The 18,800-nt window shown below is 51.1% G+C and overlaps 1 protein-coding gene across 1 annotated transcript; it reads right to left on the bottom strand.

Annotated features, from left to right (window-relative positions):
* Positions 1-12,180: 12,180 nt before the first annotated feature.
* LOC119378584 (uncharacterized) lies at positions 12,181-13,128 on the bottom strand. Its single transcript, XM_037647668.1, has one exon. The coding sequence runs from the start codon at positions 13,126-13,128 to the stop codon at positions 12,181-12,183; it is 948 nt and encodes a 315-aa protein (XP_037503596.1).
* Positions 13,129-18,800: the final 5,672 nt, after the last annotated feature.

Raw genomic sequence — 18,800 nt, 5'->3', positions numbered from 1 at the left:
GAACCCAAGCATTCTGCGTGGCAATCAGGTATTCTGCCACTGAGCCACGTCAGGTTTATAAACTAGTTTGGAAAAACAGCCTACGCAGGCGTAAATCAGTGCAACGTCAATTGTTGTTGTGGCGCTCGTTATCTTATTTTACAAGAGAGCAATAAACACTACATGATACTCCTACGATGTGTACTCCTACGATACAGGCGTCATATCAGATTAACGTTGGTGCATTCAGTGTTGGCTCCGCTTTTATAGCACTGTAATTACATTACATTTGTAATCTTATGCTTCAGCAGGCTAATTGAAGCATTGCTCGACCCCGGAGGAATACATTAACGAACGTTACATATGGTATCCACATCACCACACCGTAAAGTGAATTCATCCGCCAGAGTGACGCAGTGTCCTCTTCATTTCTCACGAGATTGCGCGATGGCCTCTTGCTGACCGAGGATGATTTCAGATTGATTGACAGCCACTTTGTATACTAGGCGACGTAGGCCGCATACGCCCAGGTAGTCTACGAATACGACAAGCGCCATCCACAGATGTTGGTCTACGTAGCACTATCCAGGCCTACGAGCCTCGACGGCCTATACCTCACCAACGCGAAGGGTGGTTTCATGTTTCGACATGTCACCGGCTCTATTGACAGACAATTTGTCGACGAAATGACCGATGCATCCACGAATTCCAACAGCTCTACTATATCACACACTTCACTACACAATGACCCCTCGTCACCGCGATCACGACCGGATCCGATAACAAGTCATGACCAACTGCTGGTGCTCACTGATCATGGTGACGATGACCTTGTTGAAGAACTGTCAAGGACTTCTTCCACACATGCACACGGGTTCGTGAAACGTGCGTGCGTTCTCCATAATGAGAGCCAAGTATAAGCACTACATATCAGCTTACCGCTTCTGCTGTTGGTAATACCCCCGTTGCCGTTGGCAGCCTTGCCCAACCGTAAACAATTGGTTATATAACACATATGCGGCTCTTCAACGTATATGTGTGCGCATAAAATTTATACAAATCTGTAGCGTCATTTTGTAACGTGTCGATCAGTAAAAAAAATTGAGCCACAGTCACCTTTCCGCCGCATGCTTCGCATAACATCGACTCCCACGGTACGTGGGATCTGCCGATTTGTTTTTTGCAATGTGCATTCTTTACTGGAGAGGTACTCGTTAAATGCATGGCGGAACCATTATATGACGTCATTTTGGGTAACATCAAGGGCGCGGCATTGCCGGATACGTTACCTTCAAATGCATCAGCACCAGAGTATGACCATGCCCATGTGAAAACCGAGCAGTGCACGGACTCCGGCAAAGGGAATTTTATCAGCGGTACGCAGAAAGTACCCGGTGATTTGCCCGCATCCCAACCAAGATCGAATGCAGAGGAAGCGTATGAACTCTCACGTGAAGACATGGAAAAGCGGCCCCAACCTGAAGAAGTCCTCGTTGGGAAAGCAGGAGAAACGAGGAAGCATACTTCCTTACCTGTGATGACGCTGCCTGCTTTAGAAGTGGGAAGTGAGGCGCTTAAAAAATACCAGGCGGATGACGAAACTTTACGAAATTGTTTCGAGGCAGTTGGCAAGAAAATCGTGTCGAACAATCGGGAGACGGTATTTTAGGGGCGAAGCTCCGTAAGGCGGCACCCGTTCGTCCCTCGTAGTCGTCGTCGTCGTAGTAGTGGTAGTAGTAGTAGTCGTAGTCCGTAACAAGTCTTACGCTTTGACCTCCAAGGTGGTGCCGGTGGGAGATTTTTCCTGTGCGTTGTTGAACAATAAAAAATTCGCAGCGTGCGCGTTAACTAAAAGCCGAATTCTGTCTCTCATTCCCCATTAGCAGCCATTGGCATGTTCGAGTAGGAAACGTTAGTAGAAGTGTAAGTGTTAGCTAAAAGCCGACTTCTTCTGTCTCTCATTCCCATTAGCAGCCATTGTTTACCTCCAAGGTAGTGCCTGGTGAGATTTCTCCTGTGCGTGATTAAACAATAAAAATTTTGTTCAAAACGCCGTTGATTGATGAAATAAACCAACGAAAGACGCCAGATGTTTTGTAAAGGCAAAACGAAAGAACGCCAGATGTTTCTAAAGCAAAACGAAAAGACGCCAGCTGCTTAACGAAAGACGCCAGATTTTTCTAAAGCAATGGTTTTCTAAACAATGAAAATTCACAGCGTACATGTAAAATTAAAGTGAGCTGCAAGTCGTCATAACTCATCGAACCTTTAGTATAAACGCGCCCGATCTCATGTCGGTGATGATGTACTGGGCAGAATTCACGGAAGATTCACGGTTTACCGATGAACCTCCGCAGCTTCGCCCACTCATCATCATTCACTCCGTGGATATGCTGTGATTTTTTTCATTCGGCACGGAACCTTATTCCACAAGCACAAGTTGCCAGATGGGACTGAATTGGAGCAACTTGTTGTACCACGACAGTTGCGTGAGGTGGTACTGAAACTAGCCCACGAAGGCATCTTAGCGGGCCATCAAGGTATCACGAAGACAGTGAGCAGGGTCACTGGAGACTTCTACTGGCCGGGTGTCCAATCCGACACAAAACGCTTCGTGAAATCTTGCGACATCTGTCAACGGACGGTGCCACGTCACCTGGTAGGACGCGCTCCCTTGGGCACCATGCCTATAATCGAGACACCGTTTACGAGAGTCGGCATCGATATTGTTGGTCCATTGTCACCAACATCTGAAAAGGGCAATCGCTACGTACTGACAATGATAGATGTTGCAACGCGATACCCCGATGCGGTAGCACTTCCCTCTATTGAATCGAGGCAGGTTGCAGAGGGTCTCCTGGAAATGTTCTCCCGCGTCGGCATACCAAGAGAGATCGTCAGTGATCGCGGCACATCTTTCATGTCAGCAGTCATGAAGGAGTTCAGTCGACTGCTTTCGTTCAAACAGCTGCCCACTACGCCATACCATCCGATGGCTAATGGTCTGATTGAGCGCTTTAATGGCACATTAAAACGCATGATAGGGCGCATGTGTCAAGAGCGTCCAAAAAGTTGGGACCGTTACATTGGTCCATTACTGTTCGCCTACAGAGAGCTTCCTCAATGTAGCACTGGATTCTCACCATTTGAATTATTATATGGGAGATACGTGCGAGGGCCAATGACTGTGCTCAAGGAGCTCTGGACGAACGCTGGCCTCGATGAAGAGACCAAGACAACATATACACATATGGTGGAGCTGCGGCAACGTTTAGAACGCACATGTGCGCTTGCACACGAAGAATTGAAGAAAGCGAAAAAGCTGCAAAAGGGGTACTACGACAAGAAAGCGAGAAAGCGCGAACTTGTCCCTGGTGACCAGGTGCTGGTATTATTACCAGCCGATGCTAACAAGCTGGTGCTTTCCTGGAAGGGTCCCTTTCCTGTTATCGAGAAACGCAGCGAACTGGATTACCTCGTAAACCTGGGCCACAAGGTTACGCTTTTTCATATAAATATGTTAAAGAAGTATGAGGAGCGCAAGCCGCTAAGCCAACGAACGGTCGCAGGTGTTATCACGACGCTGCCAAGTGACACAGACGAGGTGCAGTCCGACGAAGTGCCACATATCACACTAGAACAGACACAGGACTGGACTAACGTTAGCATAGCATCGGAACTCAACGCTGACGAGCGAGAGCAAGCCACAGCGGTTCTTAAAGACTTCAGAGACGTTTTCTCAGATATACCTGGGAAGACTGACATTGTTCAATGTGAGTTGAAGCTTACATCAGAGGCTCCAATACAGGCGCGACAGTACCCGCTACCTTTTGCTGTCAAAGACGCCGTCGAGGAGGAAGTGAAGGACATGCTGCAGTTAGGCGTCATTGAAAGGTCCACGTCAGCCTATCACTCGCCCATAGTGGTCGTCAAGAAGAAAGATGGCACCATGCGGTTGTGTATTGACTTCCGACAATTGAATAAGGTCATACTTCCGGATTGTGAGCCGATTCCTCGTACAGATACGATGTTCGCTAAGCTTACGGGATGCAACTACTTCTCGCGCTTTGACTTCACTAAAGGATATTGGCAGGTACCTATGGCAAGTCAGTCGAAAGAGCTCACGGCCTTCTCCTGTGAATCTGGCTTGTACCACTTAACATTTATGCCCTTTGGCATCAAGACTGCGCCGGCAGTATTTAATCGTTTAATGCGAGTCGTCACCGAGGGGATTCCCAATGTGTTATACTACTTTGACGATGTGCTCGTCGCTACGGAAACTTGGGAAGAACACTTGGTAACCCTAAAGAGATTGTTTGAGCGTGTCAGAGCGGCTCGTCTAACTATAAAACCGGTGAAATGTGAGGTCGGCTGTCGGACTACCACTTTTTTGGGTCACATTGTTGGGCAAGGTATGCTGCAGACGAGTAAGAGCATTACTGATAAGATACAAGCAGCTGTGCCGCCAAGCACCAAGAAGGAATTGAAAGCCTTTCTCGGCCTCTCAGGCTACTACCGTGACTTTCTGCCTAATTACGCTGAGCTGACCTTTGTGCTGACAGAACTTACAAAGAAAGGCCACCCCAATAAGTTAGTCTGGGGCGAAGAACATGAGAGAGCGTTTCGACACGTGCAGAACCTATTGTCCATGCAGCCTGTGCTAAAATCACCCGTCTTGCATAAACCATTTGTTCTGCGCACTGATGCGTCTTCACGGAGCTTAGGAGCAGTATTACTCCAGGAAGACCAAGGCCGTCTGCACCCAGTTTCCTACGCGAGCCGTAAATTACTGCCACGTGAAGCAGCTTACTCCACAATTGAAAGAGAAGGCCTTGCTATAGTCTGGGCTGTGCGCAAATATCACATTTTTCTGTACGGCAAGCCATTCACGTTGCAGTGTGACCACCAGCCCTTAACTTATATTCAGTCAGCTAAGCACCTAAATAATCGAGTCCTACGGTGGAGTCTCCTTCTTATGGAGTATGACTTTCACGTAGAACATATTCGTGGTGTGGACAACGTTGGTGCTGACTATATGAGTCGTGCGGCTTTTACTGAGCAGTGACTTATTGCCGTTGTACACACTCTTTTGTCATGTTGTTAGCATAGTGCAATTGTTCTTTCTGTATCGGTCGATATTTAAAGCGTTTGAACTTGTGTGTTATGTTCGGGAACTGTGTGTTAAGTGTGTACAACGTACTGAAAGTTGGGGGGAATGTAGTAAGAAGGTGTTATTAAGAAGCGAAAACGAAAGTGAAGAAGACGACGGAGTGCGCGCGAGAGGCCAACGTGAAGCGCGTGAGCTTCAGAAGGGCGACGACAGAGCGTGCGTGGCTAGCGATCGAGCAAGAAGCAGCTCGTTCGATCCGCAAGCTGGGGGCCATCAGACCAGCCGGGACGAGCCTGGCGGTTCCTGTGGCAAACTGGTGTCCCAGGCGAGGCCTTGCGGCGTGTTCCTGCGGTGGACGTGCGAGCGGGCCAGGCCAAGCTACTGATGGTGTGCCAGATGGCGTGTCCGAGACCAGCCAGCTACCGAGTCGGCCCATGGTGCTGAGGCTTCTGGGGTCCGGCACTACCGACTTCTGAGGGCGTGGTCCTGGTGCCACGTATTCCGTTCCGGCACTACCGAATGCTGAGTGGACTCGGTGCTACTCCGGGTGCATCGTGGTCCGGTGGGTCGTGAGTGAGCAGCTCGGGATCTGGGTCTGCCACGTCGACGTCTCGTCGTGCCTCTCCTGCTATGAGCATGCGTCAGCTACGCGGTCGTCGGTGCCGTGAGTGACGTCTACGGAACGATAGACTCCGTACTAGGCAGAACGCGCGGATACTCGCGTAGACGTATAGGACTGCTAGGACTGAGGCTTTAGGAAAGAGTACGCGTGTATGTTAGTGTCCAGCAAGTGTATGTGTATGTATTTGTCTTTTGATGAGTGCTGTGTATAAATGTTTTCTTGTCCTTGACTCTGTCTGTGTCTGAGGGCCCACAAACCCATCATCACATACCTTATTAAGTGGCCTGACCGAGAGAGCAAAATGAACTCGACTTACCCGTTCGAGGCAAAGCTGCTCGGGCTTGACTTTCCGGATCGGTTTCCGCTTGGTAAACAGAGACCAATCTGCGCTCCTTTCGTCGTCGCGCGCGCCTCTGGCACCCACGCCATCGTCGCTTGTATCCTCGGTATCCATTTGGTCGTTTACTGGTGGCCCTGTCTTCCTGGTCACCTCCCTCAAGGGGCGTACTCCGGCATCTTCTGCTGCTACTCGGCGTCCGCTTGGCATTCCGTTGTCCTCGGCGTGCTTCGCTCGACGCGCTGTCTGCATCCTGGAGGGGCTGCTGTCCAATTTTCCGGCCTCTCTCCTGCTAGGCGAATACGAAGCTCCAGCGTTCGGTTCACTCGAATGCGAGTGGTGCGGTGGCGTCGGCGGCATGATGATATATTCACCGAGCCGGCATCACCGGGACTGCACTCGAGTTGGGCCTTCGCACTGTTAAGCCTAATGGAGCAGTCCGCCGTTCAAGCGCTGGTCGTAGTCAAGAAAAAAACGGCTGCTGATGCTTCGAAAAGGCAGTGTACACTCACCAAAAACGTTCACAGAGACGTTGCTCAGTTCTCCGCTCACTGTGCGATAAGCTGCACAATTTATCATAAAAACATCAAAGAGCTTAGGTGAGACGCGTCATCACATTGTGGCGATCAAAGCGCCATCCCCCAAACCTTATAAAAAAACTTCGTGAAATAAAAAAATAAAGCGTTTCTGAAGGCTACAAGCCTATATCTCTGATCAGAAATTCAGCCTCCTCCAGATGTCTCAAAACACTACAAAATGTCGTGAAATCGCAGTGTAGAGCGCGCGCAGGAGGAACCGAGAGCTACAACATCTGGTTAGGAACTGTTTATTGTTTCCCAAAGGCGCGAGCAGGCGCGCGGGGCGATGCGAAAGGGAAAGAGGAGAAATAGGAGAGAAGAAGCGCGGTTCGAGTTGTCCCCTCTTCCCTGCGCCGCCGGACCGGCGGCGGCGGCTTAGCAAGAGAGTTTTTCTTGCGATGCCGCAGGCGCCGGTTTCGGGGCGCGACGTAAGAGGATGCGCTACAGAGCTCCCCCCAAGTGAGGAGGCCACTGCAACGAACGATTACCATTGCCGCGATCAAAGCGGGCCCCAGTGAACCCTGAGCGCAGGACGGGATGGGGCTGAGGGATAAAGGGACAGAGGGGAGGGGGGCACAGTGAGGCAAGATGCCAAAACAGAAGAGAGCGCGTTTTCACTGTACGCTGGCTTCAGCCGCTCGAGTGCTATAGTCTCACGCGATCCATTCATGTCCACCACAAAGTTCGAGGGGAGACGCTCCAGCACAGGGAAGGGTCCGAGGTAATGAGGCTGCAGTGAACCACGCACAGGCCCGTATCGCACGAACACGTGCGATGCTCTTTCCAAGTCTGGCATGATGTAAGCTGCCCGGGCTGGGTTTGGACGCGTCGGCTGCGGTCGAAGATTCCGGAAAGCTGTGCGAAGCAGGCTCACATATTCGCTGGCTGTAGGAGCGCTTGGGGTTGCTGTGGCGTCGAAAAAGTCGCCGGGGAGGCGAAGTGTGGTGCCATAAACAAGCTCTGCTGTGGCCCTCGACAGCTCTTTGTATGCGGATCGGATGCCCAGAAGAGTGAGGGGAAGTGTCTCGACCCATTTGTTCGGGACCCGTGCGCTGTCAATGCCGCTTTGAGGTGCCGATGAAAGCGTTCGACGTGGCCGTTTGTTTGGGGGTGGTAAGCAGCTGTTCTCAAACGGGCCGTTCCAAGGAGCTTTAGAAGTTCTGCGAAGAGCGATGACTCAAACTGACGGCCACGGTCAGTGAGTATTGTTGTCGGGCAGCCAAACCGTGCAACCCAAGTGGAGACGAACGCTTCGGCGACTGTGGCTGCTGTAATGTCAGCAAGTGGCGTTGCCTCGGGCCACCGGGTGAAGCGGTCAACGCATGTCAACAAATACCGGTGGCCTTGAGAAGGTGGAAGCGGTCCGACAATGTCAACGTGCACCACCGCGAACCGTTCATCAGGTTGCAGGAAGCGACGGGGTGGCGGTACCGGGTAGCGGTGAACTTTAGCACGCTGGCAAGGTGCACACGCGCGCACCCAATCGCGAACGTCCGCGTTCATGCGAGGCCAGACGAATCGAGCCGCGATGAGCTTTTGCGTTGCGCGAATTCCAGGGTGGGCGAGATTGTGCAGTGAGTTGAAGGCTTGCTTGCGAAAGGCGACGGGTAGAAATGGCCGTGGTGTGCCTCCTGAGGTGGAGGTATCACAAACAATGGGTACACTCTGAAAGGTCACTGGCTCCAGTTGCAGAGAGGTCGTCGCGTTGCGCAGATATGTCAAGTCCGGACAGCTCTCTTGCGCTGTTGCGAGCTCTCGGAGGTTGAATGGAAACGAGGCTGTCGAGCTGTTCGAACGGCTGCGCGTGACGGCGTCCACGCGGCTGAGAGCGTCCGCCGGGGCGTTATCACAGCCGCTGATGTGTCGAATGTCCGTCGTAAACTCCGATATGAAGGAAAGCTGGCGTACCTCGCGTGGAGTGTATATGGACTCGGAACGACCGATGGAGTAGGTCAGGGGCTTGTGATCGGTGTAGATGTGAACGATCGGCCTTCGAGCAGGTGGCGGAAATGGCGCACGGACAGGTACATGGCGAGGAGTTCGCGGCCGAACACACTGTAGCGGGTTTGGGCGGGGTTCATGCGTCTAGAGAAGAAGGCAAGAGGTTGCCAGTCTCCATCAACTTCTTGTTGAAGAACCGCTCCCACCGCCGAGCTGGATGCGTCGGTCATGAGCGCCAATGGAGAGTCCGGATTTGGGTGAACGAGGAGGGTGGCTTCGGCCAAGGCACGATTAATTGAAAGAAAGGCGTCCTCCGCGGCACTGTCCCATGCTAGTGGTGTGGCAGGCTGCTGTTTGCCGCAAAGCAAACGATCGAGCGGTTCCAGTAGCGCGGCGCAGTTTCTTACGAAGCGTTGGTAAAAATTCACCAGACCAAGAAACTGGCGGAGCTTGGTAAGCGATGTCGGCTTGGAAAACTCTACAATTGCATTCACTTCATGTCGGGAAGTGGGCGGATGCCGTTGGTGTCCGCATAATGGCCGAGGAATGCAAGAGCGTGCACTCCGAATTCACTCTTCCCGCTGTTGATGACAATTCCGTTGGCTGCCAGCCTGTCAAAGAGAAGCCGGAGGTGTTGCACCGCAGTGACTATTCTGTGGTCCAGACCACAGAATAGAGTGCCGCTTTATTCTGTGGACCAGACCACAGAATAGAGTGCAGCTTTATTCTGTGGTCCACACAATAAACTTGCGCGCTGTGGGCTGTGCGGAAATGTTCTGTAGCTCAAGCAGCCCACCTCTCTTGACGACGGTTTTCTGTCACAAATTGCAAGGGTTCATTCTGTGGTCTGGTCCAGAACAGGCGCTGTTAATGCCCTCAGAAGGAACTGAACCCACCCCATGAAGTCTTCGATTTGCCAACGCTCGAGCTCCCTTGACGACAGCTTCTCTCGCGAATGTCAATATGTGCTCGCCGTTTTGTGAATCGCTATTGAAGACGCGTATGCGTGAAAGATTCCAATGTTTTGACATATGCCAGTATTGATATCAGCCGCAGATAAACTTGTTATTGTGAACGGAAGCAGCAAAACGAAGGCGTATAATGATAACAAATGACAACGGTTCTAAAATTTTGTGAACCTGATCTATCGCGTGCGGAACACTAAAGTCACTTTCACCACAGTACGTTTGTGTCATGCGAAAAAGTGCACAAACATTTGCACGGGAGACTCGAACTTTGAGCAATCCTTCTGAATGGGCGCGGCCATAAATCACCCGTAAAAGAACGCTAATGCCACCGCGAAAAGAAAACAATAATAACAAATGACAGCGTGTATAAAATTTTCTGGCCTTGATCCATCGAGTACGCAACGCTTAAGCCACTTTCGCCGCAGTACACCTGTGTCAAGCAAAAAAAAAGCGCAGTAAGATTGGCGAGAACCTACTAGTTGTCACTGCACACAGCACACTTTGTCACTTAATTAGATACACTTGCACGCGCCGTATAATTACGAGTACTTGTATGATCGTCAACGTCTGAAAACTTTACAGAAACAGCTAAAATAGCCCCTTGCCAATCTCAGTGCACTTTTTTTGCACGACATTAATGCACTGCGGTGAAAGTGACTGAAGTGTGTCCTGACGCGAGAGATCAGGGCCAGACTATTTTAGTAGTGTCGCCCTCTGTCGTTATGATTCCCTTCTCGCGGTGGAGTTGACGCTGTTCTTAAGGAGATCTGTGGCTGTGTTCGCACAATCGGGGGGATCGCTCAAAATTTGAGACTCCCGTGCAGATCTTAGTGCACATTTTCTTTTTTGCATGACACAGATGTACTGTGGTGAAAGTGACTTAAGTGTTCCGCTCTCGATAGATCAGGTCCAGAAATTTTTAGAACCGCTGTCATTTGTTATTATACGCCTTCTTTTTGCTGCTTCAATTCACGACAAGTTTACCTGCTTTGGCATGTCAGACCAGCAAGCATGCCAAAGGTGGGCTTCGCCTTCGTATTTCGAACCTTTCACGCATAAGCGTCTTCCATCTCGCGTACTATGCCCGGACATGGCCTCCTTGGTCCGGACTTATTCACAAAGCTGTGAACGAATATTGCGATTCGCGAGAGATTCTGTGAATTAGACCACAGAATAAACCCTACCAATTTGTGAGAGAAACCGGTCGTCAAGAGAGGTGGGCTGTTTGGGCTACAGCGATGTCTGGTGCGCACGGTGCGCACGGTCCACAGCACAAGTCTAGGGTGGCTCTAGCAAGTCTCTTTGGTGTGGTCCACAAAATAAAGCTGCACTTTATTTTGTGGTCTAGTTCACAGAACAAAGCTGCAGTTTACCCTGTGGTCAGGTCCACAGAATAGATTGGGACTCTATTCTGTGGTCTGGTGCGCAGAAACCGTCGTCAAGAGAGGTGGGCTGCTTGGGCTACAGAACATTTCAGCACAGCCCACAGTACAGTGCCCACAGCGCGCAAGTTTATTGTGTGGTCCACAGAATAAAGCTGCACTCTATTCTGTGGTCTGGTCCACAGAATAAAGCTGCACTCTATTCCGTGGTCTGGACCACAGAATAGTCACTGCGGTGTTGCACATGCTCTTCAAAGGATGAGCTTGCTACGAGCAAATCGTCGACGTAGGCAAACACGAATGGTAGTCCGCGTGTCACTGTGTCAATGAAGCGCTGTGAAGTTTGCGCAGCATTTCGGAGTCCGAATGGCATACGCAGAAATTCGAAAAGGCCGAATGGTGTCGTTATGGCTGTTTTGGGGATGTCTTCTTCAGCCACGGGGATTTGGTGGTATGCACGAACAAGATCGATTTTGGAAAATATGGTGGCACCGTGCAGAGCAGAGGTGAAATCTTGGATGTTGGGCAGTGGGTACCGGTCAGGGACGGTCTTGGTGTTCAGGAGCCGGTAGTCTCCGCATGGTCTCCAGTCACCTGACTTTTTAGGGACCAGGTGGAGGGGGGATGCCCAACTGCTGGATGACGGTCGAATTATGCCAAGTTCCAACATGTGCTCGAACTCAGCACGGGCCACTTTGAGCTTGTCGGGGGCAAGGCGCCGTGGACGGCAGAAAACAGGTGGGCCGGATGTTATTATATGGTGCTGAATGTCGTGAGCAACAGGTTGAGTCCAATCTGGTGGGGATGTCAGGGATGGGAATTCATTTATCAAGGCGGCGAACGGTTCTGAGGCTACTGCAGCGCAGGAAGGTGCCACATCAGTAGTTGCACCCGCAGCGATGCCTTGGACAGACAGGCTCGTGGCTGAGTCCAGGAGACGTTTGTGTCTGAGGTCGACGAGGAGCCCATGCTTGGCAAGAAAATCGGCCCCTATTATTGCGGACCCGACGTCGGCGACTAAAAACACCCACCGGAACAGTCTGCAAAGCCCCAGGTTCAGCGTGAGGGAACGTTGTGCGTACACAGGAATGCGAGTGCCATTTACAGCTTGAAGGTATAAAATGGCAGGCAAAGTACGTTCTGACCTTGCTGCAGGAAGGACGCTGACCTGGGCTCCGGTGTCGATGAGAAATTTCTGTCCTGTGGTGTGATCGGCGACGTGGAAGAGGCGACATTCCTCGAGGCCCTGACCGCTTGTCGCCGCTAGTGGTCGGCCGGCGGGTTTCCCGTCCAAGCGCATGGCAACAGGCAGTGGCGGGCTTCGGCTCCAAAACGGCGATGGTAGTAGCACAAGCTTGGGCCTGTAGACTCACTCCGATCACGTTCCCCAGCACGGTGGGGGGTTGAGGATCGGCCACGTTGTCGCGAACGGCGTGGAGCATAGTCTTGTCGCGTGGCTGCCACGATTATTTCTTCGAGCCTGTCACAGAGGTGGTCGATGTGGGAAGGCGAGGTGGTAGCGGTTGTCAAATTAGAAGCAGCACATGACGACGGGGGTCGTGTAGAAGGAGTGCTGACGGCAGCGACTTGCAAGTGCTGCGTCGCCACTTCCATGACTTTGTCGGCGAGTGCGGCGAGTGACGGCAAATCCATAGTGGAAGCGGTGGCCAGCACCATTTGCACGTTGGACGGCAAGCGTTGGAGAAACAGCTCGCGTAGCACGGCATTGTCCATTGCGTGGGCGCGCGAACCGAGGAGCTGCATCATCTGACGAAGCAGCTGCGTGGGCCTCCGGTCGCCGAGCTCCGCAGTTGAGAGCAGCTGCTGAATTCGCGTCCGTTCCGATGCAGCGGTTCTGTCGAGCAGCGCTGCCTTGAGTTCGTCGTAGGGAGCTGCCGGGAGGTTCGTCCTGAAGGAAACCAGTATGTCGGAGACCTCTTCTGCTGCAGTAGGCGGCAGTGCACTGACGACGTGGTGGAATTTTCGCAGCTGCGATGTTATACGGCAGATGTGGAACTGCGATTCCACCTGCAGGAACCAGACGGTTGGGTTGCGCTCCCAGTATTGTGGCAGGCGTAGGGACACTGCAGAGACTGCGTCACCGGGAGCGTCTGCAGTGTGGGAATTCCGGCCGATGTTAGGGGGATCTGCCTGGTCTTGTGGCATGGTGGTTCCTAGTGTCAGTTGTGCGTCCGGCTCTGCGAGGGACATGACTCTAACTTGAATTAAGGGCGTGTATGCAACAGGGTCACCAAATTGTAGAGCGCGCGCAGGAGGAACCGAGAGCTACAACATCTGGTTAGGAACTGTTTATTGTTTCCCAAAGGCGCGAGCAGGCGCGCGGGGCGATGCGAAAGGGAAAGAGGAGAAATAGGAGAGAAGGAGCGCGGTTCGAGTTGTCCCCTCTTCCCTGCGCCGCCGGACCGGCGGCGGCGGCTTAGCAAGAGAGTTTTTCTTGCGATGCCGCAGGCGCCGGTTTCGGGGCGCGACGTAAGAGGATGCGCTACAGCAGAATAGAGCATTTCTGAAGGCTAGAAGCTGATAACCGCCTCCAGTCGTCTCCGAGCCCTATAAAACGTCGTCAAATCAAAATACACCGTTTATGAAGGATAGAAGCTTACATCTGTGATCATAAATTCAACTCTGAACAGTTGCGCAAGAATTCCACACAGACGACGACAGAGCAAGGCGGGACACAGCATATATACGCACATGACACCGCGCGAAAGTAAACAGAAGGGGGCGAGGGGAGCGAAGGAACACACAAGGCAATCAACCAAGCATATCACACAAGCGGCTGACGCGACAAAAATAGCATTTCTTTTTCTGATAGACGGATTGAAGGGCAACTTACCGCGTCTCTATGTTTTATCCCTGCCGCTTCAATAATTTCCCGCGTTAGTTGGTCCGAATTTCTAGCTAATGAATGCGCACGGTTGAATAGTGCCTTGCAACCTCAACGCGCACAATGCGCAGCGAGGTGGCCTGACAAGGCGAGATTTCCCACATTGTACCTATGTTCCCGCAGACGATCATTCATGCATCTGCCTGTCTGGCCCACATATTCTTTGCCGCATGTGAGCGGAATAGAATATACTACTCCCTCTACACAGGAGACAAACGGTTCGCGGTGATTCTTGTTGCATCTGCGTTGCTTGCGAACACCCACGTTCACTCTAGCGCACAAGCTCGACAGCTTCAAAGGAGCAGATAGCGCAACATCAACACCTACACGATTTGCAATTTTCATTAGATTGTGACTAATATTGTGAAGGTAGGGCAAGACAACAAGCGCCCTCCCCTTTGGCGCCTCGTTCCCCAGTTAGCGCGTGTTGGCCCCGCGCGGCTTGAGCGCCGGGAACCGCCGTTAATCGGCAGTATGGTGACCACGGCGGCGGCGCCAGGCCTTTTGTCTAGTGCGAGCCAGGTGTCGGCTTCCCCGCGCGCAGGCACGCGTCCTGTCATGTATTGACAAGCCAACGCGCTAGCTTACGTCACTGCGCAACGCCTGTCCTCATTGGCCGCCAGTGACAATCCCCTTCCCCCTTGAGCTCGCGTCTGTCTGGCGCTGGCTTGCCCGCGTGAGATGCACTCAGGCTGGCACGAGAGGTTGACACGCTGCTCTAGCAGGCGGCTTCTCGTTCGTGTGCTCGACTGCTGCCCTTTGTGTGATAGTCGTAGCGCCGCTGGCAAGCGTACTCGATCGGTCTTGCGGAGTTCCCTTTACGGCCTGCAAGCCCGTGACAGTCGTACTGTGCTGTATCTTGGGTTAATAAACCCGTGTTGTTTGTTGACATCATGCTTCGAGTGCCTTTTCTGCGCCGTGCCGGAGTCGACGAACCCGGCCGTAGCGTCTTTGTTCGCTGCGGCAGTGGAGAACGTCGCGTCCCTTCACGGTCGCCTCGTAGGGTAAACTTTGCGCTAAACCCATCCCCACAAAGCTTATATCTCTGATCACAAACTCAACCTCCTTCAGTTGTCTCAAAACACTAGAAAATGTGAAATCGCAGAATAGAGCGTTTCTGAAGGCTAGAAGCTGATAAATTTAACCGCCTCCAAGCCCAATAAAACGTCGTCAAATCAAAATACAGCTTTTCTGAAGGCTAGTAGCTGATATCTGTGATCAGAAATTCAACCTCCTCCAATTGTCTCAAAACAGTACAAAACGTCGTGAAAGCGCAAAATACAGCGTTTCTGAAGGCTAGAAGCGTGTATATCTCATCAAAAATGTATCCACCTCCAATCGTCTCCAAACGATATAAAACCTCGTGAAATCACAAAATACGTTTCCGAAGGCTAGAAGCTTATATCTCATATAATTCAACCACCTCCAATCAACCTTCTCCCAACACTATAAATTCAACGTAACCCTACAAAACAACACCATAAAACATCGCCAAATCGCCGAATAAAGCACTTCTCAAGACTAGAAGCATATGTATCTCATGAAACATTCAACCACCTCCAATCGTCTCCAAACATTATAAAACATCACCAAACCGCAGGATAAAACATTTCTGAAGGCTACGCATATATTTCTCATCAAAAATTCAGCCACCTCCAATTCTCTCAAAACAATACTAAACGTCGTGAAATCGCAGAATGTAGCGTTTCTGAACTCTTAAAACTTAGAAATTCAAGCACCTCCAAACGTCTACAAACACTACCAAACATCGTGAAATCGCAGAATAGAGCGTTTCTGAAGGCTAGAAGCTTGTATGTCTGATAAGAAATTCAACCTCCTCCAATTGTCTCGAAACAGTAGAAAACGTGGTGAAATCGCAGAATATAGCATTTCTGAAGACTACAATCATATCTGTGATGAGAAATTCCACCACCTCCAATCGCCTACAAACACTATAAAACGTCGTTAAATCGCAAAATAAAGCATTTCTGGAAGCTAGAAGCTTACACCATGAAAAATTCAACCACCTCCAAGCGTCTCCAAACACTAGAAAACATCCTCAAATCGCAGAATAAATCATTTCAGAAGGCCAGAATCTTATATCAGAGTCCTTCAATACTCCTGGTCATGAAGCTCCCGCAAAAGTTTGATATAGGGACAGGAGCATCCGCTAGGGGCGCCCTCGCCCGTGCGTGGGCATCGGAGCGGCACCGGCGCTGAAGTTGTAAGGCATCCGTCGGAAATGCAAAACGTGATTGAAACTGTACCCGTGAACGTTTATACATCTTTAGAGTGATGTTACCCTCACAGAAATTCGGCGAATGTCTAATACAGTGCAATTTAGCATCGACTGAGCACTTGAAGTTTGAAATTCGATGGCAGCAAACGCATGCTGCTTCCCCTGTGCGCGATATACTACCGCTGTAAACGAAGGCTTTTTTTAGGGGTGAAGCTCCTTATGCCGTGGGTCTTTCCATCCTCCATTTGTTTGTAGCGTTGTAGTAGCCACCTCTAGCTCGTGAGCAGCGCGCGTTCTGGTATGCAGTAGAAGACGACTTTGACGAGTGAGACTCTCGTGCGTGTTCGCCTGTGTGTTATTCTTTCTTCTTTACTGTGCGCGTTCTGGTATGCAGTAGAAGAAGAAGACAACGTTGACGAGTGACACTTTCGTGCGTGTTCGCCTGTGTGGCGTTCATTCTTCTTTACTACGTCTCGTGTTTTCAACGACACCCGAAGACAACATTTCAGAAGTAACGCGCCATGAGGCTCCCTCTTGGCACGCTTTCTCTTTAGCTCGGAGTCTCTAGATGGAAGACAAGGCTGCGGAACGGAGGGCACGGAAGGCGGCGGCAGCGCGCGCTCGCAGACAGAATCCTGAGGTGAGAGCCCGCGAGGCCGAAGCTGCACGTCGACGCCGCGAAACAGATTCCGCCGTTCGAGCCCGCGAAGCCGAAGCTGCTCGACAAGCTGCACGGCTGCGGCGAGAAGACCCCGCGAGCCCGAAGCTGCTCGACAAGCTGCAGGGCTGCGGCGAGAAGACCCCGCCGTTCGAGCCCGCGAGGACGCAGCTGCACGGCTGCGGCGCGAATCGGATCTTCAAAATGTGAAGGACCGTGAAGCGGCGAGAAAGCGCGCATACCGGCAGGCAGAGCCCGAGGCTGTGCGAGCACGTGAAATGGCTACAAAACGCATCAGGCGGGCTCTGCCCGAAGGCGCCGACGCGCGCTTCAAGCGGGACTTCCTTGATAACAGTTTCAGCCATAGTTGCGGTGTGTGCAACAGATTGTGGTTCTCAAACAATCTAGTCACAATATCTTCTATCAAGAAGGACCACGCTCGCGCCAGTGCCATCGCCGTGCTGCAGCGCGAGTTCGCTTCACCCCACTCATCATCATTCACCACGTGGACATGCTGTGATTTTTCCCTGAAAAATCTAGGGGAACTTTCTGGATGGTAGAGAGTCCTTCAAGGACTCTGGCGGATCTTCACGCGTCGCTGAAATGCAGTGGTGGCAACTTTTGATCGTGCGTATCAAATCTTTCAGGCTATACGTGGATATATCATTGTATACGAAGATATCGCAATATAGCCTCGTATTTAAAGAACCAAGAGCCAGTTTGAGTAAATCAGTTCTTTGAAAATTGACGATGATCAAGGGATAGTTCACAGGGCTTTCCCCAGGTTTTCGTGTTTTATTTCGCGTTCATTTATCACTACGGTGCCGTGCCACGTTTAAACTTCGGTTGCTCATGCAGTACTGTGTAGTTTTCCCAATCCTTCTTTACTGTTTTTACTGTCAAAGCGAAAGCCTTACATGCCTCATCAAACGCGAAAATTGATCGTCGGCGGCGATCGCAATAAAATGATCTCGTGATAACGTATTTATTGCGCTCTTTAGTTGCGACTTCCGCTAAATTATTTTTCTTTATTTCCGGCATTCGTAAGCGTCTCGGTCTTCATTAAGTGTTGATACATATACAATTAGCACGTCAGAACCAGGCTTATTACGCACGACTGTTAGGAACTGTTTTATTGGTCAATCAGATTGAAACTCTATTAGATCGCCAGCACTCAAAACCAAATGTTTTTATTTAGTATAGACGTTTGCCCTAGTACACATGCACAACATATATCTTGTGTGTATATTAAACGTTTTAAAGAAATCATTCGCTGGCATGACGAAGGTGCACCTCTCTTGCGCTGTCACCCTAGCAAGCTTCAGCTAGTAGTGCTGAAGTAGCTGTTCCAGGCAACGAACGTGTGCTTCCAATTTTTGAAGGTGCGAGGAACTGCATATAGCTCCGCCTGTTTGGCATGCCACCTCTACGTTTTTGGTGGTCTCAGTGCCTGTGTAAAAGAAAACGGCGAACATTGCACTCCTTGAACTCATGTTTTACGGGCATGCAACGATAAGTGTGCGTCAAGGCGGTCAATATGCTCACCTTCATTAGCTGTATTATTCTCCACAGTAGCTGTGTCAGAGGGGCTCGTGCACAGTGTCGGTGCAGCCTCAACGGTCTCCACATCTGGTGATGGTTCCCGACGACGCTTAGAAAGCGTTTGTTGTCAAGGCAGGTGAGCTCTGGACGTTTTCGCGCTTGACAAATACGCCGGGAGGCCATCCAAAATCCTCGCGTCCGGCAGGAGTCACGACAGCACCTCCTATTATCCACTGGTCCACGCGAACGATGTCACTCTCATCAAAGTGCTTTTTACAAACGCGTACATGTGGGGAATCGAATGTGAAACCACCAGTTCCTTGTCGCGGTATGGCGCGCTTCCACTTTTCCCGCCGTTCGGTGTCTAGAGGAAGCGAGAACGTCGACACTTTTTCGTCGTTTCCCTTGTATCCGGATCGACATCCCAGTACGCAGCAGATACGCGGCATCCTTCCCGACCTTCAGGCACAACTCGCTAGTCACATGAAAAGACATACGGCGAAAAGGACGTGCTAACATGCCACAATATCTCGCAGTGA

This window comes from Rhipicephalus sanguineus, unplaced genomic scaffold, assembly GCF_013339695.2.
Source record: "Rhipicephalus sanguineus isolate Rsan-2018 unplaced genomic scaffold, BIME_Rsan_1.4 Seq8838, whole genome shotgun sequence".
NCBI classification, from domain to species: domain Eukaryota; kingdom Metazoa; phylum Arthropoda; class Arachnida; order Ixodida; family Ixodidae; genus Rhipicephalus; species Rhipicephalus sanguineus.
Note: the sequence above shows the minus strand (reverse complement) of the source record. Positions and strands in the feature narration are given on the sequence as shown.